The 22,349-nt window shown below is 45.6% G+C and overlaps 1 protein-coding gene across 3 annotated transcripts in view; it reads left to right on the top strand.

The window, feature by feature from the left end:
• The window catches only part of ELAPOR2 (endosome-lysosome associated apoptosis and autophagy regulator family member 2), a 222,002-nt gene that overhangs the window by 171,162 nt on the left and 28,491 nt on the right, over positions 1-22,349 (top strand). For all 3 annotated transcript variants that reach the window (XM_075017528.1, XM_075017509.1, XM_075017519.1), the window contains exons 6-13: positions 461-566; positions 1,529-1,681; positions 4,540-4,628; positions 13,132-13,312; positions 15,434-15,562; positions 17,455-17,545; positions 19,234-19,336; positions 19,866-20,003. In XM_075017528.1, coding sequence (XP_074873629.1) covers positions 461-566; positions 1,529-1,681; positions 4,540-4,628; positions 13,132-13,312; positions 15,434-15,562; positions 17,455-17,545; positions 19,234-19,336; positions 19,866-20,003 — 990 coding nt within the window. The remainder of the gene's footprint in view (positions 1-460; positions 567-1,528; positions 1,682-4,539; positions 4,629-13,131; positions 13,313-15,433; positions 15,563-17,454; positions 17,546-19,233; positions 19,337-19,865; positions 20,004-22,349) is intronic.

Genomic DNA, 22,349 nt, shown 5'->3' with positions numbered 1-22,349 from the left:
AGACTGATTATTATCCTAGGTCTGGAAGAGAGTGTATGAGCAGAGTTAAAAATGACTGAGCACAAGCACTAGGGGAACACTAGCAACTCCTGGAGTGTTAGGCACCCCCAGCTGTGGGTTGGCTGGATGGAGATAGGATCATGATTCCCCCCCCAACCCCACTGCTTCCTATTGGCTTAGGGGGACTTGCAGTTTACTTCCTGAAAGGAAGTGCCAGAGCCTCCTCACCTCCATCATCTCCATAATACCTGCTTCTGCCCTCCATTGAGGGGGCACTACTCCCTCCTATGGCTCTTGATTTACAAAGCAACTGGCCCACAGAGTCCCAGATGCTCCGAGGACATGAGGAAAGTGAGTAATTGAAACGAGTGACATGTATTAGAAGATAAAAGAACAACTTACGAATAAGAGAGTTGGTCAGAATATGACGATGTGAAATGCCACACTTCTGTTGTTGCAGGTAGCTTTGAAATCAGGCACTAATATATTATATTGGAGAACAACAGGGATTCTTATGGGTTCTAAAGTGGTGAAACCAGTTCTGGTGAAAAACATCACAATTGAAGGTATGGAATATCATACTACTAACTATTAATTGAACGGTGTCTGCTGTACATTGCAATGATAATTGATGTTTTATTCTGTCAATATCTTTAAGGACGGATATGTTATTTTGGGAGAAAACATTTGATATCATAGTCACAGAAACATAGTAAGTCTCTTCTCTTCTCTTCTCTTCTCTTCCAAATAATTATTCAGAGCATTATTTTTTATTTTTTCCAAATCTCTAGGAAAATATTCAGTTCACCAGAGTCTTGAGAAATACAGTAACAGAGAGGTCGCTGTGTTAGTCTGTATCCTAACAGTACAAACAACCAGTCATGTAGCACTTTAAAGACTAACAAAACAATTTATTATGTCCTGCTCAGGGGTCATTTAACTAATGAAGTCTTTGAAGTGCTACATGACTTGTTTTGTTGAGAAATATGATTCATGGAATTAATTAGTAAATGGTGACATCTGCTGGGAAGTATTGGAACTGCAAAATGAAAATGCAACAGCGGAGCTTAGCAGACCTTTATTATAACTGCTAAAATAACTATTCCAAAATCATCCTGAGCGAGGACTACTGCTGAATAACAGTTACAGAAGTATTATTCTAGAATAGTCCATTACATTATGAAACATTCCAGACTTCTATACACTTGGAAATTTACTGTAATAAATATTCTGAATAGTTACGTTGGTAAATTTGCAAGTATAGATAAGCCCCTGGTTTCTTATAGTGTAGTGCTCATCCAGGTCAAACTTTTGTTGAAGGGAATGGGAGTTTGGCTAGGGTGAGGACTGCAGTACCAGAGTCTCAGCAAACCCAAACAGGCTCAAACCAGTAACAATTTTCTGTGACTGTTCAATGGTCTTATACTGTGTCTTTTTTCCCCAAAACAACTGAGTAGGTGGGAGCCTCAGGTGCTGTTTCTCTGTTATTGTGCCTTTTGAAGTACTTAACTTGTGCTTTGGTTTACAGGAGTTGCATATACATCTGAATGCTTTCCATGCAAACCCGGTACATTCAGTGATAAACCCGGGGCTTCCAATTGCCAGGTGTGTCCCAGAAATACCTACTCAGAGAAAGGAGCTAAGCAGTGTATCAGCTGCAGCGAAGAAACACATTATGCAGGTACGGAGCATGAGCCAAAAATACACGAACACAAGTCTGCATCAGTATTATCATCAGTTCTCCATGCCTGTACTTACACAGAAGTCACTTAGCCCACCAGTGAAATGTGGTTATGAGAGATTGGGACACAAAACTAAAATGATGCCTGTCTCAAACTGCGGAGGGAATTTTTGTTGGCAGTTTATGATGGCTCTTGCTGGAATTTGGCTGTGGTACTCTACAACTCCCGTGCTCTGACAGCATGAAATCTACCATGGCCTTGGTTTTAGATTTCATCCAAATGATGCATCATGAGCGTGGCAACCCTCAGGCTAGTCTGTGGCATTGGTTCAGTACTGACTCACTGTCAGCTCCACACCACTTTCTTCTGCACCCAAGTGTTTCCTGGAGGTCTCTCATCCAAAAAGTCACCTGATCCACCCCATCTTGTATTGAGAGGTCTAACAGGGTCAGATCATGTGGTGGATTCACTGCAGATAGGACATGTGGTAGCCTTCAAACTCCTCTGTTTCCCTACTGTGAGAGCATCTAGAAACCATCAAGTAAAATGGACCAAATACATTGGGGGACATAGCTCCATGCACTCAACTTCAGGCTTGTGAGTGGTCCCTGTGAAGCCTATGTACCTGCTCCTACCCTTAGAGTTAGACATGTAGTCACTCAGGGCCTCAGCAGTGCACCTACTGGTCAGTCTGCTTCACAACTGCTGCAGAGGAGGGGAGGAGGGTTGGGGTAGGGGAGCTTGGCAGGTGGGAGGCGGTGTGTTTTCTGGGGGTGAAGGGAATAGGCAGGCATTACTTGGATCGGAGTGGAACTGGTCCAGTTATGGATTATGACAAATCCTTTCCCCAAATGTGCACCAGAATCTCAGCCACAAAGGATTTCTTATTAGAAATGACAAGTGGACAGTGAAGGCTGACCCCATGGGCAGCATGGAGGCAGAAACTGGCATAGAATCATAGGCTAGAAGGGGCTGCAAGGGGCCTTGCAAAATTCCCCACTCCAGCCTTTGGTCTGAGTTAGAAACCAACTATACCGTAGACCAGGGCTTTAAAAAAAAAGTAGGAGCCAGTACTCAGCTGGCTGTCCCCCTCCCTGAAGCCAGTCCTGCAGCTGGGGCTGCCAAGGTGCTGGTACTCTGTACCGGCAAGTACTGGCACAAATAAAGCACTGCTGTAGACCATCCCTGGCCATTGTTTGTCCGTCTCTTTTTAAAAAGTTTCAATGATGGGGGTTCCACAACCTCCATTGAAAGCCTGTTCCAGAGCTTAACTACCCTGAGATTAAACAGTTTTACCTAATGTCTAATCTGAACCTGCCTTTCTGCAGATTAAACCCATTTCTTCTCATTTTACCTCCAGTGGTCTTGGAGGACAATCAGTCATCGTTGTGGAATCTCCATCACTGGAGACATTTAAGACCAGGTTCAATAGACATCTATTCGGGATGAAAACAAAAAGCAGTCAAGTAGCACTTTAAAGACTAGCAAAATAGTTTATTAGGTGAGCTTTCGTGGGACAGACCCACTTCTTCAGACCATAGCCAGACCAGAACAGACTCAATATTTAAGACACAGAGAACCAAAAACAGTAAGCAAGGAGGACAAATCAGAAAAAGATAATCAAGGTGAGCAAATCAGAGAGTGGAGGGGTGAGGGGGAAGGTCAAGAATTAGATTGAGCCAAGTATGCAGGCGAGCCCCTATAGTGACTCAGAAAGTTCCCATCACGATTTAAGCCATGTGTCTGTTACTATTCGGGATGGTGTAGATGGTGCTTGGTCCTGCGGTGAGGGCAGGGATCTGGACTTGACCTCTTGAGGTCTCTTTCAGTTCTAGAATTCTATGATTCTGTGATCATCCTCTTTATAACACCCCTCATAATAGGTGAAGGCTGGTGTCTGGTCCTCACCTAGTCTTCTTCTCTGAAGAGTGAAGGTGCCCAGTTTTTTAACCTTTCCTCAAAGGTCAGGTTGTCTAAACCTTTTCTTATTTTTGCCGCTCTTATCTGGATTCTCCAATTTGTCCACATTTTTCCTTAAATGGAGCACTCAGAATTGGACACAGCACTCCAGCTCATCACTGTAAGCATCTAAGAAATGATAGGGCTAGGTCATGAAAGTGAAGTCAAATGGGGTGTTGCATATACTGCGTATAAGTAGCATCTTTGATGCATGTTCATACACAATATTGTGATCTTATGCCATATACTGCCCATGTGCTGTGTTGCTCTTGCAGACCTGTTAGCAACCACAGTTCTTTTCCTTATGGATGAATATTTTGTATAAAGAATTGATTATCTGCCAGAAACATCTGCTGTCTGTTCAACTGCTGACATTAATAGAGATACCAGCTAGGGACTTCTGCCTGCTCCCATTGATATTAATGGGAATTTTGCATTCTGGCCCCAGCACAGTAAATTGTTTCTGAAGAGACAGATCAGTCAGTTTTTATTTATTGTATGCCGTATATTGTGGCTTGATGCTCATTCCCCTCCCACTAGTCTCATGGGAGCCACTTTGCCAAAGCTCTGTGGGATTGTAGGCTGGATTTAGTAGTTGAAGTCACTGCTCATTGCAGTATTTTCCTGGGCAGCTCTTGTCTCATCTGGGAGTTGATCGTTCAGAACTACTTTGCCTAAACCTTAGATCCTTTGACCCCTAGAGGTCCTCCCATGTCCCTTAGATCTGGGGAAGGGGGTGGATAGCAAGTCAGTTGCAGCGTTTGCATGATTGATGCAAATTGGGCTTTACTGTTACTGCAGGAAGAAAAGGTTTAGGTGCCTGTCTGACTATCCAGATGCCAAAGCAGTGTATCAAACAGTTCTCGAAATGTCTGAGCTCCTCACCCTTCCTTTTCAGATGAAGGATCCAGTCAATGTACGGCACGTCCTCCGTGTACGAACAAAGACTTTTTCCAGATCCATACCCTGTGCGATAAGGAAGGAAAGGTAAGTCAAGTGTTCCCTCAGGTTGATATTATCACCTGGTTGTTGAGCCATTTGGGATCTAGTGACCTGAACACAGGACGGGGAGCCAGGGCTTTCTGAATTCTTATCCTGCCTCAAGCACTGACTCTCTCAGTGATCGTGGGCAAGTCCCTTAATCACACTACCAGTGTATCCATCTGTAAATGTCCATAGGTTTTAGGTTTTTCTAAGATATGTATCACCTGGTATGAAAGACCCTAATGTTGTAAGCACCTTCATGTGTGACTGGTCTGACTAGGTCACTGGGATGACTCGTGAACATAGGTCATTGTAGACTCAGGGATTTGGTGGAAATAACATACATGCCTTACAGGAGTATGTTGAGGATTTGTTGAGTAGGGCTAGTTCGTTTAAGCCAATGGCAACCAGAGCTACTGGACCAGAGGATGAGCTGCATTAAGAATGCGCTGGTTTCATGGCTTGATGCTCATTCCCCTTCCCCTAGTCTCATGGGAACTCCTTTGCCAAAGCTTTGTGGGGATTATAAGCTGGATTTAGTAGTTGAAGCCGCTGCTCACCGCCGTATTTTCTCTGGCAGCTCTTGTCTCATCTGGGAATTGATCCTTCAGAACTACTTTGCCTAAACCTTAGATCCTTTGACCCCCAAAGGTCCTTCCACATCCCTTAGATCTGGGAGGGGAGAAGAATAGCTAGTCACCTGCCTCAGCAAGTCATCAAAATTTACTGAGTTGATGCCCTGCTGGAGCAATATCTACTAACAAGCTGGGGCCTTTCAGCTTATAGTTGGCTGCTGAATATTCCTGTGTGCACCTGTTTTAACAAAAAATCAGGTTACAACATTCACTTTCAGACTATGGCAGCCTGTGTGACCTGGACTTCTAACACACACACACACACACACACACACACACACACACACACACACACACACACACACACACACACACACACACACACACACACACACACACACACACACACACACACACACACACACACACTTCAAGTCATATGGTGCTTGTACTCTGCAGTCTCTTTCTCATGACTTAGTTAGTTAATAGCACTTAGCCACCACACCCCAAGGTAACAGGTTGTTACTACATTCTCCTGCAGATTGCACTGTAATTGATCTGCGAAAATCAAGTTCATCCTCAAGGCTCACTTGCTTTGATTAGCCTCCCAATGGCAACCTCCAAGTCACCACTCCTCCCTCTGGATGACCTTTCCTTCAAACCGCTATCAAATGAACTCACCAGAATTATATTTCAGGGTGTAGAGCGATACAAACAAGTCATTGCCATGTGAAACTTTATGCTTTTTTCATAGCCTGTTGTAAAACGTGGCGAATATCTAAATGAGTTGATGAATCCCCTGGAAGACTTCTGTGTGCCCCCAAAAATATGCATAACCCTGGTTGAGAACCACATTCTTAAGTTAATGGAAGTCTTTCCATGAGCTTGAGGTTTTCAAAGAGGCCCAAGGGATTTAGACACCAATTCCCGTTGGATTTCATTGACTTTTTCCTTTGAAAATCCCAGACATATACACATTGAGTTCGGTGGGATTATGTATAGGAGTAATGTACTTTCAGTTACATGGAGTCTTATTTAGAATGAAGTTCTTCATGGAGTGACTCAGAGTTGCCTAATGGCTAGAGCACTGGGGTGGTACTTTGGAGGCTTGGGTCCTATTCCTGGGCCTGCTTCATGACCATAAGCAAACAATTTTGCTTCAGTTTCTCCATCTGTAAGATGGGGCTAATGATACATTTTGATATATACCGATGAAAAGCACTATATAAGGGCAATTTAGCAGTAATAATATTTTATTTCAAATGGCATGTACACCATCTGCAGATAACTCAATTACTGGCAAGTCCAGAAGGCCACATTAACTACACTGCAGCTGAGAACACTGAGAGGGCTGCAAATTTACTTCAGGATTTCCCTCTCACCCTGTGTCAGTTGTTTTGCAGCGTGACAATTGTCTCCAGAGACTATAAAGAGAGACATACATGGTATCAATGGCTTATCGTTTAAAATGCTGCCAAATTGAGTCCAGTGTATATGTCTCCTCTTTGGAACATATCTAGTTTTCTGTTTTTGTGCTGCTGAATCTCTGGGCCTAATCCAATGCCTAATGCATTAGTTTTCAAACTGTAGGGCACAGCCTTCCTCCCCACACCCTGGGAAAGGCACAGCAAGTCTGCGGGGAGAAGGCGGGTAGCAAAGACCAGACTGTTTAAGAAGTTTTTCTTGTTTATTTAGTCAGAAGGTTTCTTCTCATTATGTGAGGCTCCTGCTTTAGCTCCAGCCAGACTGGAAGAAAAAAAGGACAAAGGAGCAGAGGAAGGGGGGAGGGCAGAGAAGCAGAGAGAAGGGGAGTGAGAAGACAACAGCTGCAGAAGGAAGGTTGAGGCTCCGTCAGCCAAAGCATCTTGGAACCCCAGCCCCTCACCTGGCTTGGAGAGGAGAGTGGCACTTGCTGTTAGTCATCACTGTCAGAGTCGGGTGCTAACAGGCCAACCAGTTTTCCCATAGCTCTGTCCTGGCTGGGGTTCAGGGGATAACTCTACCCATTCTTCTCCTCCTTGGTTACCGCCTAGGGGACCAGTCTCCCTTACCGTGGGGCTGGGGGCACCTGCAACAATACCAGTGACCATATGGGAACTGCCCAGGAGAGTCCAAAGGAAAAGGCAGCTCTTGGGGGCCACTACTTTCATGCTTGTAATAAGAAGGATACAGGTGGCTCTGACTCACCCCATTGTGCGCTTCGTGGGCTGCGATTCATTGAAATTGTAATCAGGGCTCCCTTCTGCTCCCCCATCATGGCTCTGAGAGCACAGCTTTGTCTCTCGCTTTCCCTGGAACTGGCCTGAGCTCTGCTGTGGGATTTCGGTAGTTAGAGTCTAAGAGCAGATTCATTCTGAGTTTTCTGTTTCAGTCCAGACGCTTCAGCTAGTGCTACATTCACCGCTGGTGCTGGCAGCATGATGCAAATGAGCAGTCTCGAAAATGCAAAATGGCTACTCATTTGCATATTCATGGAAGGAACAAGCAGTGAAGACTTGGTTCTGCTGGCAAAAATCCCCTCTGTCGCCAGTCCCTTATCACTAGAAAAAAATCAGGGATATGGGGCTGCCAGCAAAGGGGGTTTTTGCCAGCATAAGCATGTCTTTATTGCTTGTTTGCTGCTGTAGATATGCAAATGAGCAACCGTTTTGCATTTGAGACTGCTCATTTGCATCAAGCTGCCGGCGCTAAGGGTGAGTGTAGCACTAGCCTTCCTGTGTACTCGCTCCCTGAATGTCACCCCTGTTTCTGCATTGCTACTGTAACCACCTACAGGCACACTCGAGCCTGGGACCTCTGGAGCTTAGTGCAAGAGCTTCTAAAGTTCTAGCTAAAAGCCATCTGGCTCTCAGCCGAGGCTGCAGAGGAGACCTAATTCTTGCTCTCTGTATAAGTGGTCTAAGTGCCACGACATGGGACAATGAACCGCACCTTCAGGTCTGTGGGTTACACTACTTTGGTCTTGTGTACACTTACCCCCCAACTTTGAGGAGTAAAGGCACTTGGAAGTGCCTGCAGTTACACGCATGTCGGCACTTCGAAGTTTGACACTTTGAAGCTGCCCCGGGGTGTGGGGGGGGAATTCGCTTAATGAAGTGCTGCATATTCACTGCAGCACTTCATTAGTAATCTTCCATCGCCCTTTTTAACATGCCCCCTTCAAAGTTGGGGGCAGGTGTAGACCCAGCCTTTCTCCTCCCCTATTGTGAAACAAACAGATCGCTTTTCTCCCACATTCCTTTCTCTCCTCCGCTCTTGGCTGGCTTGCCAGATCTGCTAGCCGGGATTTTCAGAACCCAAAGCAGACTTAACGATTTCACCCCGGGGGTGTCAGGAATAAGTCAGTGAGCAGAGCAGTTCTGCCGTATGAAAGATTAGTGTAAGTAAGCGTGCCCTTATCTACCATTACATCTTGTTAGCTATGAAGTACACACAGTCATGAGCAGTAGGTTTAGGGACATCCCAAATATAGTTACCCACAGCCTGAGACAGGCTGAATCTTCAGGGGCCTCTTTCTGTCCAGCTGATGGGGAGCTGACATGTCAGCTTTTTTTCCTGAAGAAAAACTCCCTTTTAGCCTGGTCAGAAGCATTTACTTCATCTAATCTTTTATAGCTAACTCTAATAAAACACGTCATCTATTGTGAGCCCAGTGGGTCAGCATAATCGTTTCTGCTGGAGTGGTTCTCAACCATTGTGGGCTGCAGCTTGAGAACCACTGTGCCAGAGACATGCTGGCCCACCCAGCCTTGTGCTGCCAGCCTGCTCCTTCTCCTCAGGGGCAGATCCATGCCAGACTGAACCCCTGCCCAGTGCCCCCCAACACCCTATACCCAGCATGCCCCTCTTCTGAGGCCCCCTTCACAGGACTCTATGCCGAGTGCCCCCTTGCTAAAACTTCCTACAGACCCATCTGACCAGCAACCCCTCCACAGGATGGGGCCAGCAGGTAGGACCCTGGTGGATGGGGCTGGGAGCTGGGATCCCAAATAAAACCTGGGTTGCTGCAGCCCCTCTTCACAGCCTTAGTTCCTGGTTCTGTGTTGCCCAGCACCCTCTACAAACGTCCCACTACCCAGAGCCCCCTAACCCTTCACTTCCATGAGCCCCCCAACAAACCTGCCCAGGGACCCACTCTCCTGCAGCCTCTGACCAGGCCACATTCATTGGCTCTGGAGCTGGCAGGAGTACGCCAGCTGGGCTGCCTGGCGCTGTTGCCTTTCAGCCAAGACCCCTTCCACCACCAGACCAGAGTGGTGAATTTTGAATTTTTATTTTTATTTTTATTTTAAGCACACGACTAGGCTATAGCTGTGGGCTCGTTGGGCTGCATACAGCCTGTGGGCCACAGGTTGAGAACCACAGCTCCACTGGGTCACCAAGTATCCAAGTTTCAACAAACTACTCATTATCTCAAAACAAGTCTATGACATTTCCATAACACATCAGGGGCACCTAAAACCAAGGTCACTGTTGCCTGTGTTTCTTCCATACCGTTCTGTGCCACCCTCCCGCTGGAATTAGCAAACTGCAGATACGCAGCTGTCTGACATTGTCTCACAAAGATCTAAACTTGTTCCGAGCTAGGGGATGTTGGATTTTCAGCTAGCGGTGGCTGCACGCACAACGTGGCTGACTTCAGTTCTGTCCAGTTCTGAGGTTTATGCAAGAATGCCAGATTCCAGAGTGGCAGGAGGGTAGTCGGCCTCTCCCTGCGTAGAAGGGGCTGAGGCCTCATTCCAGCTCCATCACCTCTCCGGAGCTCTCTCCCCACTCACCCAGGAGGTAGCTCATCCTTGCACACAGGCTGTAGCAGAGGAAAGCTGGAAGATGCACCAGGGCCAGAGGAACCCACAGCCTGTGAGTGACTCTGGGGATCCCAGCAACATGAGGAAAGGAGTGTAAGCCTTCCTGTCTGTGTCCCACTAGGGCTGCAGGCCCAGAATGTGCCCTGGCTGGCATGGGCTCCTGGACCCCAGGCATCTCTGAGAGAGAGGGGTCTGCACACAGTGGTAGGTATCACTCTGAATGGGGACCCAGCCAAAAAAAAAATTGAAAACTTCTAGCCAATGAAATCCTGAAACCAAAGTCCTGCAAAGACCTGCCCATTAGGAACGCTTGTGATGGGAGCTGAGCATTGCCTGGCCTCAGGTCTGTTGCTTGGGCTCCAATAGCACAATTTGGGCTGTCTATCAAGTGAACAGATAAACTTTCAGTGCATGTCAGTCAGTCCAGGGGGTTCCGAAAGGCAGCTGGCACTGTCTGATCTCATTTCCCTTCTAACCAAGCGTTCACCGAACGGATTGGAGAGAGAGTCAGAAATATTCAGAGTAGAGGCAGGTGCTGAGACAATGTGCAGCTTGTGATGGCCTCATGTACAAATGCCTCAAAACACGCTCGCTTTTCAAAAACAGGGAAGAAAAGGGAAATACGTGTATGTGTGTGTTGTACAGAGCTAGGACAGGAAAGGCCAGCCGCCAAACCTTCGGCTCTGGGCTGCCAATGTCTTGTGGCCCAGTGGGAACCTCAGACTGGCTCCCAGCCTGCAGCAGCCCACATGCTGCTCGAAGCGGCTGGCTGCTGGGGACATGTGCAACTCTGTGCTGTGCACCCCTTTGGGGGCGGGGAGGGGCTTTCTGCACCACCTGTAGCTCGAGCATGGCCTGGGCAGCTGTGACAACTGTGCTGGGGGTGGAGACAGCATGCAGAGCTGCCCCCCAGGGCTGTACGGCATAGAGATGTGTGCTGGCCCCAGCAGTCGGCCACTTTGAATGGTGTGTGGGCCACTGCAGGCAGGGAACGTTTTTGAGTGTCCAGCTGGGCTGCTGGCAGGGAGCCTTCTATTACAGTAAGTACCTCTGGGTCAGAGACTACACACAGCACACCATCCCCTTACTCCCCACCGCTCCCTGCCCCATGTCACAACCCAAGCTCTTCTCACCCCCTCCTGCAACTCTGGCCCTGGTCACAATCCACTCCCAGACCCTTCATCTCCTGCTACACTTCTCCTCCAGGTCAGAATCCTGTCCTGCACTCATACCCACTCCTGGACCTTGCATCCCCTTCTGCACCCCATCCCGCTGCCTCAGGTCACAACCCCTCTTTCACCCAAACTCCCTCCCAGTCCCCATGCTTCTTCGTGCACCCCAGTCTCCTGCCACAAGCTCCCTTCTATGCCCATCCTCCATCCCAGACCCCACAGCTCCTCCATTAATATTGTGGAAAAGTGCAGCCCTGGATCACTTACAGAGTTCTTGGAGTACCCCGCCCATCGAAACTTATTGTCTGCCCTTGGCACAGAGCATCATAAAAACTCCGCAGGAAAAAAAGGTCAATAAAATGCTCCAGGGAAGATAGGAAGCTTTTGTTTTGAAAGCCAGGTCTAAAGCAGGAAAGTGATTAAAGCCAACGTGTTCAAATTTGAAGACAATGGAGATCTGCTGTGGAGTGTAAAAGAAAGCAGCCAACTAAGGCCTGATCCAAAGCCCATTGGAAAGACTGACTGATTCTCAGTGGGTTTTGGGTCAGGCCCCTAAAGATGGGAATGACAGATGGAGATAACTGATATTTATGTGTTAATAGAAATTAAAGATACTTCCAACTGTTTTGTAGCTGCAAAGTTGTTCACATGGGCAGCCTACGTAACTGTGCAGTTTTATAGCTGTTACTCTCATCATGCCTTTACATGGGTTATTGCTGTCACTTTTTGCATCTAGTTCTAAATTATGTTGTAAGCTAATTGGAGGAAGGCTGTGATTTCTTATATGTATGTACAGCACCTTGCACAGCAGGGTGCCAATCTTAGCTGGCCTTAATGTGCTGTTACAGTGCAAAAAAATGAACAATAATCAGTGCTTTTTTTGTGCCGGTACTCACTGGTACTGAGTACTGGCACCTTGGCAGCCCCAGCTGCGGGATCCCTGGCCAGGTGGTGGGGGGACCCTGCCAGCCTTGCGGGCAGCCCCAGCCACAGGAACCTCAGCGGGAGGTGGGGGGGGACAGAGAGCTGGGTGAGTAGCAGGTCCTCTTTTTTACAAACAAAAGCACCGACAATACTACTACTTAATAAATAATAACAATCAGGTCACCGATTTTGGTGCTTTGTTATGGATTTTGTATCTAGGGTTCAGGCATCCACAAGGAAAGGTGCAGGCTTCCATGTGCAGGAGGATATGGGGAGGCAAAGTAAGGTCCGGATGTGGCATCCAGAGTGCGAAAGGCTCACCCTGCTTCCAGCCGGGAAGAACCGTAACTCAGGGGAGGGGATACAGAGACGTGTAGGGCAGACGTAGGCTATGAGATCATGGGATTAGGGTGGAAAGAATCCAAGGAGAAGGTGAGAGAGGGATGTTAGTGGAGTGAGAAAGCAAATGGTGCAGCTCCATCTGCTGGAGGTGAGTGTTCAGGAAGCCTAGTGGGGCTGAGTGTAGCAGTCCTTGTGTGATTGGTTTCAGCTGTATGAACCTGATTCTGGTAGATGACTTGGCCGTGGATGAGTTTGTGTGTGTAAGGCGGGGGAGGGGAGAGAGAGACAGAATGACATCCTACCCTGTCAGAATCTCCTTTACGTGGGGTAGCTGGGAGTCAAGACAGGCAGAACTTACCCCTACTGAATCCTTCTCCTAAGTGAAAAGTCCTCTTTGTCTCGTTTTTCTGACTCCACTAACCCACTTCAGAGCTGAAACTGTTGCTTTGCTCTGAAGGCCTGACACTGGGGTTATTTGTGAACCAGTCTCCTCTCTCCTCCCACGACTCCTTTGTATTTACTTACCACTACTGCCCAAACTGCTCTGATTGGTTTTCATTTGTCGTGTGTGTGTCCCACCAGAAACACCCAGCACCTTCAGGAGAACATGACCGATGAACTTGGTGAGCATTGAGTCCTAATGCCACCTCATGTAATGTGTGACCCAGATACCTTTCTGTTGCAGACTCAGATAATGTACAAGTGGATAGAACCCAAAATCTGCAGAGAGGATCTTCCTGATGCATTGAAACTGCCTCCTTCTGGGGAGAAGAAGGATTGTCCGCCATGCAACCCTGGGTTTTACAACAATGGATCATCCTCCTGTGTGCCCTGCTCTCAGGGCACATTTTCGGATGGAACTCAGGGTATGAGATGTATTATCTGGTGAACATACCTTCTCAATAAGTCATGGCAGATAGTCACCTGCAGACTGTGCTTGTGTTTCCAGAGGCCATCACTTGTTTGTGTGTTACATTTCTGTAACATGTCACTGTCGGTGTTCAGGTCCATAGAATAAATACTGGTTAAATGACATCAGAGCAAGTTTGGGGAGGGAGAGAGAAGGAGAACATGAAGAACAGGAGTGCCCCAGTTGATCCCCGAAATGGTTTGTTTTGAATGTGGTGTTGCTCTTATTTAATGGGATGTCTCCTGGATGTCTCTCTTCGCTGGTAGGAAAATTTATTTAAAATCATTTTTAAGGTCTCTGAGAATGGAATCTAAAACATTCAGTCTAGTCCATCCCTCTACCAGTGCCTGTTTGTTCCCTACAGTTTATTGGTCCGTGATCTTCACTGCCCGGCAACTGCAAGAAAAAATGTCGAGAACAAAAACACCAAGCCTTACACGTTTCATCAACTTAACCAAAGCATTCAACTCAGTCAGTTGTAGCAACCTGTGGACCATCCTCTGAAAGATCAGCTGCCCCAAAAATACATTAGCATCTCGGGGCTGCTTCATGGCAACATGACTATCACCGTATTGAGCAACAATGTATCCCAAAGTGACTCCTTTGAGGCCAAAACAGGAGTCAAATAAGGCTGAGTCATTGCCCCTTTACCGTTCTGTATCTTCATTGCCAAGACCCTTCACCTCAGTGATGGCAAGCTTCCAGATGGTGCGAAAATTGTTTATAGAATGAATGGGAAGCTTTTCAGTCTCAGGAAACTGAAGGCTAAAAACGAGACCTCCACAACCTCGATCGTGGAGCTCCAGTATGCAGATGACAACATGGTTGCTGTTCTTTCTCCTGCAGCCCTTCAGACCATCTTAAGTGCTTTCGCTGAAGCATACGAGAATCTAGGCCTCTCACTGAACATCAAAAAGACTAAAGTGCTCCTCCAACCCTCACCAAAGGGACATTCTCAAGTACCTTCTATTGAAGTCAATGGAGAACTGCTGGAAAACATGGAACGTTTCCCGTACCTTGGAAGTCATCTTTCTGCTAAAGGTGACATTAATGCAGAAATCCAGCGTTGTCTGAGCATCTGGCATTGCTTTGCTTTTGCAAGCCTGTGACAAAGGGTCTTTGAGAACTGGGACATCTATCCTGAGGCAAAGCTCTTTTATACCATGCGTTAGTTGTTCCAGTGCTACTGTGCACATGTGAAACCTGGACAACATACAAGCGTCATTTGAAGGCACTTGAACTATATCATCAGTGCTGCCTCAGGAGAATCCTAAATATCTCTTGAGAGGATAGGCACACGAACACTAGCATCCTGGAAGAGTCAAGCGTGACCCAACATTGAACCCATTATCTTTCACCAACAACTTCGTTGGACTGGTCATGGTCACGTGGTTTGGATGGCTGATCAGCGCCTCCCAAAACAGATTCCATTTTCTGAGTTGAAGGCAGGATGGAGGAGCGTTAAGGGCTAGAGGAAGCAGTATAAAACCATGCTTAAGGCACACCTGAAAAAGTGCAGCATTGGTATCAACCCTTGGGAGAATCTTGCCCGGGACCATCTCCAGTGGAGAATGGTAATCCATGAGGGGGTGGCACAATCTGAAAAGTTCTGTCACAGTGCAGATGAGGGGAGGCAGAGAAGAAGAAAAGAGTGAGAAAAACTGCCCCACGCCCCTCGAACAGCTATACCAACACCTTCCTCTTCTGTGATAAGACCTACAGCTCCAGAATTGGGCTGATCAGCCATCAGTGGACTCACAAATAGGAGGGTGACTCGAAGACATCCTACTTGTTATTGTGACTGTTAGGAGATTGGTCCAGCTGATCTTATTCCAAGTATTGTCAGCAATGAGGCCTCTGACACTGCAGCTGGGAGAAAGTTCTACAACTCCGAATCCATGCAGCTATTGTCTGCTTCATTTTTAAATTGTTTCTTTTGAACAGTGTCTTCAGATTTGCTCACAGCTGCCCTGAATGAAGCATGGCTAGTTATGGAGTTTACTGTTGTTTTAGAGCAATATATCTGATATCCTCTTATTGTCTGTAATTTCTTTTTCTTGCTTCTCTCTCCCTGTAGAATGCAAGGCTTGCCCAGCTGGGACTGAACCAGCTCTTGGGCTTGAATATAAGTGGTGGAATGTCCTGCCAGCCAATATGAAGACTTCTTGTTTTAATGTTGGCAATTCAAAGTGTGATGCAATGAATGGTAAGCCAGTCTCTGACTGTAAAAGAATTTAATAACTCTAAGGCTATGTCTACACTAGCCCCAAACTTTGAAATGGCCATGCAAATGGCCATTTCAAAGTTTACTAATGAAGCGCTGAAATACATATTCAGCGCCTCATTAGCATGCGGGCGGCTGCAGCGGTTCGAAATTAACGCGGCTCGCCGCTGCGTGGCTTATCCCAACGGGGCTCCTTTTTGAAAGGACCCCGCCTACTTTGAAGTCCCCTTATTCCTATGAGCAGATGGGAATAAGGGGACTTTGAAGTAGGCGGGGTCTTTTCGAAAAGGAGCCCCGTTGGGACGAGCCACGTCAATTTCAAAGTGCTGCGGCCGCCCGCATGCTAATGAGGCACTGAATATGTATTTCAGCACTTCATTAGTAAACTTCGAAATGGCCATTTACATGGCCATTTTGAAGTTTGGGGCTAGTGTAGACAAGGCCTAATAGGCATAAAGTTTGTTGAATACCAAAAAGAGAAAATAAATATCCTGAACTAATAAATGTTTTGGCTCCATTAACTTCCCTGGAGCTAAATGCATTTATAGCAGCTGAAGATGTGATCTGATGATAGTGTTGTGCATTTAGAGGTCTATATTACAAACAGAAACAAAACCCCGTCCTTTGAGTTCTCTTTTGGTTCTCTCCATTTGTATCTTCCCTAATGCTTCATGATCACTGTCACTTTCAAGGACATTTTTATTAGCATTTTTGAAAATACACAAAGCTTTAGGTCTTTGTTTCAAGCCAGTCTAATACCTTCAAAATATGTGTACTGAGATGGTAGCAGAGAGGTAACCTCTATTTTGCATAATGAAACTTCCAGGATGAAGTAATTCAGGCCTTGATTCAGAAAAGCGCAGAAGCACCTGGTTAACTTCAAGCATGTTGTTTAAACTGAGATGGTTAAAAGTGAGATTTCTTTCAGCATAATAGAATTCCAAAGCTTTATTGTCAATGTTCAGTGGTAAACGTTCAAAAAATTTGTTCAGAGTTATGAATATTTCAGATTATGAAGAACCTCTGTTCCCAAGGTGTTCATAAGTCTGAGGTGTAACTATAGTAAAATTGGAAAAATTTTAGAGATGGAAAACACCACTGATTACAACTGTGGAAGCTGTTCTCTCCAAAGACCTGCTAAGAAGTCCATGACTGAATGGTTTGGAGACCGTGAATAAAGAAGTACTATTTACCCTTTCACATAACTCGAGAACCAGGGCTCACCCAATAAAGTTCATAAACAGCAGATTTAAAATAAACATAAGGAAGTAGTTTTTCACACAAATACACATATCAGAGGGGTAGCTGAGTTAGTCTGTTATCTTCAAAACAAGAAGTCCTGTGGCACCTTACAGACTAACAGTATTTTGGAGCATAAGCTTTCATGGGCAAAGACCCACTTTCTCAGATGCGAGGCAATACACAGTCAACCAGTTAAATTTGTTGCCAGGTTATGTAATGAAGGCCAAAAGTAGATGTGAATTCAATAAAAGAATTAGATAATTCCATGGAGGAGAGTTCCATCAATGGCTAATAGACAAGATGGTCAAGAATGAATACCTGTGCTTTGGGTGCCCCGTCAGAAGCTGAGACTGGATGGATAACTGGACGATGGACCTGTTCATTCTGTTCTGAAGTACCTGGCACTAGCCACAGATGGAAGACCGCATACGAGGCTAGACTGACCATTGTACTGACCAAGTTCAGACATTCTCTGTTTCCTTTCTTTTAAAAATAGTTGCTTAGGATTTTACAATTTATTCTTATTCTTTAGTAACATTCTTACTAAATAAGTTTGAAAAGTACTTTATATAGAGAGACTTGGACAATTTAAATAAACTGCTTCTTGTAAAATGTGTTCTTTTCCTGTGCAGGTTGGGAGGTGGCTGGTGATCACATCCAGAGTGGAGCGGGGGGCACTGACAATGACTATCTTATTCTGAACTTGCATATCCCAGGATTTAAGTAAGGACCATAGCTTCTTTGCATTTTTTAAAATTTAATTCTCCTCTCAAAAGTTCTACCATGGTAAAGCTGCACCAATCCAGCTGTGCTGCTGTATTGCATCTGGCATAGACACCCTGTGCTCAAGGGGAGAGCTCTTCCATCAGCATAATGAATCCACCTTTGCAAAAGATAGGACTTGTGTCAGTGGAAGAAGCTCTCCTCCTAACATAGCGCTGTCCACACTGGCGCTTAGTTGGTGTAACGTATTCAGACCTCTGAGTGACATAAGTTATACTGATATGAGTGGTTGCATAGACCAATTTTCCAGTACAAGACCATGCATAAGTAATTCATTGTCCATTGTTTCGTTTTGGTTGGGACTGTCAACAACAGAATGAATCTGCAATCAGGTTTCTTCTTACAACTTCATGGAGTGAAGTCACTGGATGTAATAGCAGGATCAGGGCCTTCGCCAGTGGTTAAGAGCTGTATTCTGGTCTCAGTTCAACTGCAATAAATCAAGTGCAATTCTACTGAAGTGGAACCATTGAGATCTGAATCAGGCCCTAGGCTGAGTTTACTCTTGTAAGGAGTCCTGCAGGAGTCAGCAGTGTGATGTATTCTGATACACAACGGGCATCCATATGACTGACTTTTATTTTAAAGTAATGGATGACAACAAACAAAAAGGCAAAAGAAGAAGATCATAGTGTCTCTGGTTATGTGTGTCCTCTCTGCCATGCTCCATTAGCTCTGCTTCGCTAGAAGAAAGATGCTTTTTAACATGGGAGAGATCTGCAGAGCGAGGGAACTACAATTCCCATTATTCTTCTCACCACACATGTGCTTTTACCTGGCCATGCAGGTGTTATGTTTCCCATCAGCTTCCTCCCCATGCACTTTCCCTTCCCCTGGCCAGGAAAGGGGGAAAATCTGAAGCCCAAAATGGGAAGTGGCCAGCCTCTGTTTGGAGGATGGGAGTCACATGGCATCAGGGAGCTGGAGAGAAGCTCCAGGAATTGTAGACAAAGCTTCATATGGAATAGGCTGAGGCTGCCAGCGCTCCCAGCTGGGTACAGCCCTGTGTGGGACTTATGGAGTGTGCATACACTAGGAACTAACTTGGAAGTTAGCTTCGAAGTTATGCACTACCTCATAGTAGCAAGCAGAGAGTCTATACACTCTTTCCCTTACTTCAAAGTTAACTTTGAAGTCCTTACTCCGTTCCCGGGAATGGAGTAGTGCCCTACTTTGACATTTCACTTCGAAGTAGGGTGTGTGTAGACACTCAACTTCAAAGTTGCTTGCTTCAAAGTTGTACTTCGAAGTAAGCAACTTTGAAGTTATTGTAGTGTAGACACAGCCATGGAGGAGCAGCAGTAGTTGAGCAGGAAGCCCCAGTGCAAAGGGGTCCAATGAGAAATGATAAGTGAGTCTCCTGGGAAACCTACAAGTGCCTTTATTTTTTGCTTAAATAGAAACTGGGCTAGAGAGGGCGCCCTGGGCATTAGGATCCAGATTGGTAAAACTATATGTTCATTATGGAAAATAAATCATTTAAAAAAATCCAAACACACTCCCCGAATTGAATTAGTGGTACTGTTGCAAAAACCATTTACAGGTTTCATTTGAGTGAATTGGCATAGTTGACTGCTAAGTATCCTTAAAGAACGTGGTAAGTGTTTTATTTCCTCTCTGTTAAACAGGCCTCCAACATCAGTGACAGGGACAACGGGGTCAGAACTAGGACGGATATCTTTTATTTTTGAAACCATCTGTTCAGCTGACTGTGTGATGTACTTTATGGTGGTAAGTGAGACCTCTGTAACTTTACAGAGGGATATGAGCATGGTATTCCCTATATTTCTTTAGTAGTTGTATATGGACATGAATTAGCTAGGCTAGATGTATTACAATTAAGATTAAGGGTGGCATTAGTTTACTATTTGCAGTGTCCTTGCAGGGGTATCTAACTGATAAACTAGCAGGTCTTCATAACTCATGGTAACGATCCTATTCTTTTCTGTTACCTGATTATTTTAAAAAAAAATTTAAAAAGATTAATCCTCTGTATCATTCAGTCCATTGTCAAACTCCAATTGACTTTACTACGATTAGCATTTACTACCTAAAGTATAATGCTATTGTGGTTCAGAGTACAGAGCCTGCGAGCTGGACTCAGAAAAGTTGGGTTCTATTCCTGATTCTGCCACTCACCCACTGTGTAACTCTGGAGAGTCACTAAGGGCATCACAGCTCTTTCTGTAATACTGCCATTTAATGCTTCACAGCTTCATTCCACAATATTTGTTTGTATTTTCCCTGTGTACATTTTTAGGATGTCAACAGAAAAAACACAAATGTGGTAGAATCCTGGGAGAGAACGAAAGAGAAACAGTCTTACACTCACATTATCTCCAAAAATGCTTCCTTTACATTCACATGGGCCTTCCAGCGAACAAACCAAGGCCAAGATGTAAGTATTACATGCTTGCTTTAAGTACAGTATTTAACCACATAGTCCCCTCTTGACATTTGTTCGAAGTGCCCAGAACTCCCACACCTGTGCAGCCTGTTTCTCAATACATAATAGGCTAGCAGATGTTGGACCTCCTGTCCAACTTAATTGAAACATTCTGCCATCTAGATTTATGGTTGTGTATATATTAAACTTTCAACAGTGGTTAAGTTTGGAGATGGAAAGTGGAGGAGTGAAAGGTAATAATGACATAGAACATTTTGAGGAGCTGGAAAAAGTTGTATAAATTGCTAAAAGCAAAATATCTTAGGTTATCTCCAAAAAGGCTAATGATCCAATTGGCTCACCCTCTTTGGAAAGGCTGTCTCTCATTTCGGTTTCAGATTTGTTCCCATCTGATTTAAATTTGGTGTTGTCTTGCCTTAGTAATGGTATAGAGTGACGTGAAAAGTGCCCAATCGGAAAACCAAGGAGAGACAAAATGTTACGGCTATTAAGGGAATGAATCCCATTGCATAACTTTTCTGTGCTCTCGTTGGTACGTTGTCCATCTTGTTATATGTTTCTCACCTTGCATATGGGCCATAGTTCAGCCCACATGATATGATATGATATATGTGCCTAGCTTTCATGTCAGGACTAGAACCACTGGAAAGTGTGAAAGAATTGCCATTGCATCTTTTCTTGTACTTGAAATTAGGCAGGTGCTTAAGAACCTTGCTGAAATTGGGGCTTTCAGCCTCATTGGGTTTACAGGCATGTTGGGAAGCTCTAACTTGTGTGAGCAACATCTACATTGCAGTTAACCCAAAGTCTCCTTAACCCTGGCAGCATTAAGAGGCAGTTTATATGCGGACAAGGTCTCTTTGTATAGGTTCACCTCTGAATGTAGCACAGTGCTTTTCTTCACAGGTTATGTGGTAATAATTGGTTCATCTCTTCCAAGCTTGCAATAGAACTTGCACTAGAACTTTGTGATCTAGAATAAGGTGGATGTGGAGAATGGCCAAGAGTTGTAGGCATTTGACTGTTGATTGAGGGACTGGTCTGAGCTGTTGCTATCAGCCATGAATTGCTGAGTTTTAGTTACAGTAAATCCTCGAGTTACATGGAGGTTGCATTCCTGAATAACTCAAATTTTCCCTCAAATCTGGGGAGATGGGAACCAGGCAGCTGCTTGGTTCCTAGCTCCCCTCTGTTTGCAGACCCAGGAAACTGACCAGCCCACGAGGGTTGGTCAGTTTCCTGGCTGCTTATCCCTGCCTTTCCCCAGCAGCGTGGCTGTCAGGCTGACAGCCATGCAGCAGATAGAAGGGGCTGCCGAGCACTGTCAAATTGTGCTTGACTCACATGAAAGCAGGTTACGTGCAACTTGAAGCTGCATATGTCAAAGGTTTGCTGTATTGCTCTGAAGTTTTCTCTTCCTATGACCTTGGACAGTTTAATTTTCCTGTTTCAGTTTCCTCATGTGTTAAATGAGAACTTACCAAGTCACTATTCAGGAAAAAAAGAAAAAAAAAACATTGTAAGCAAGTGCCATTGAAGTCAGTTGGACTTAGGCACATTGTCAATTGACTCACCAACCAGTGCATTAAAGAACTTTTTTTAACAGCAGCATGATTTCAAATCCTTTTCCTCAGGGTTAAGTTTCATTTTCCAATTCAGACCAGTTAGACCTAAATCAAACAGACAAACTAGACCCTTTCCCCTGACCCATTTATCCAAGGTCTCCTATAAGAGCAGGTGTCAAGCTCAACTAAGCTGCTTGTTGGCCTTTGATCTTAGCTTGCGAGTCACTTGGTCCTGTCACCCAGTCCCTGGCCTCACCCTCAGCCCTATCACCTGGGAGGCAATTTAATATGTGACAAAGTCCCGAGCAATCCCTCATGGGTCCTGCACTTTGGGGCCATTAGGTAATGCCTCAGAGGCTCGCTGTGCCCCTGTTTTCTCTGCTTTCAGGGTAAGGCACAGCCTACTGAGCCGTACTCCTCATAGGCATAGTCATAAACAGAAGAAGTCCCCACGTGAACATTGAGCCTCCCCCTGCTCCTCCCGAGCTGTCCTGGGGAGCATGGGGGGAACCCAGTTCCCTCCCCCTTGATCCGGGTTCCAGGCCAGGGACCCTGGGCAGCTGCTGCTGGAGGAGCTGTCTCCCTCAGCTGACAGGGCAACAGCTTCCTCCCTGGTCCACTTCCCCAGACACTTTGCCTGGTACGTTTTCCCTGTAGCTCCAGCAAGCCTTCTGTCTTGCAGGGCTCTCTCCTTTACAGACCTTTCCTCCTTCCTGGTCCGCCCCCTTTCTCCCTCCTCCTCCTTACCTGAGGGGAAGCCTTTTTCGAGGGC

This window comes from Carettochelys insculpta, chromosome 1 (genome assembly GCF_033958435.1).
Source record: "Carettochelys insculpta isolate YL-2023 chromosome 1, ASM3395843v1, whole genome shotgun sequence".
Taxonomy (NCBI): Eukaryota; Metazoa; Chordata; order Testudines; family Carettochelyidae; genus Carettochelys; species Carettochelys insculpta.
Note: the sequence above shows the minus strand (reverse complement) of the source record. Positions and strands in the feature narration are given on the sequence as shown.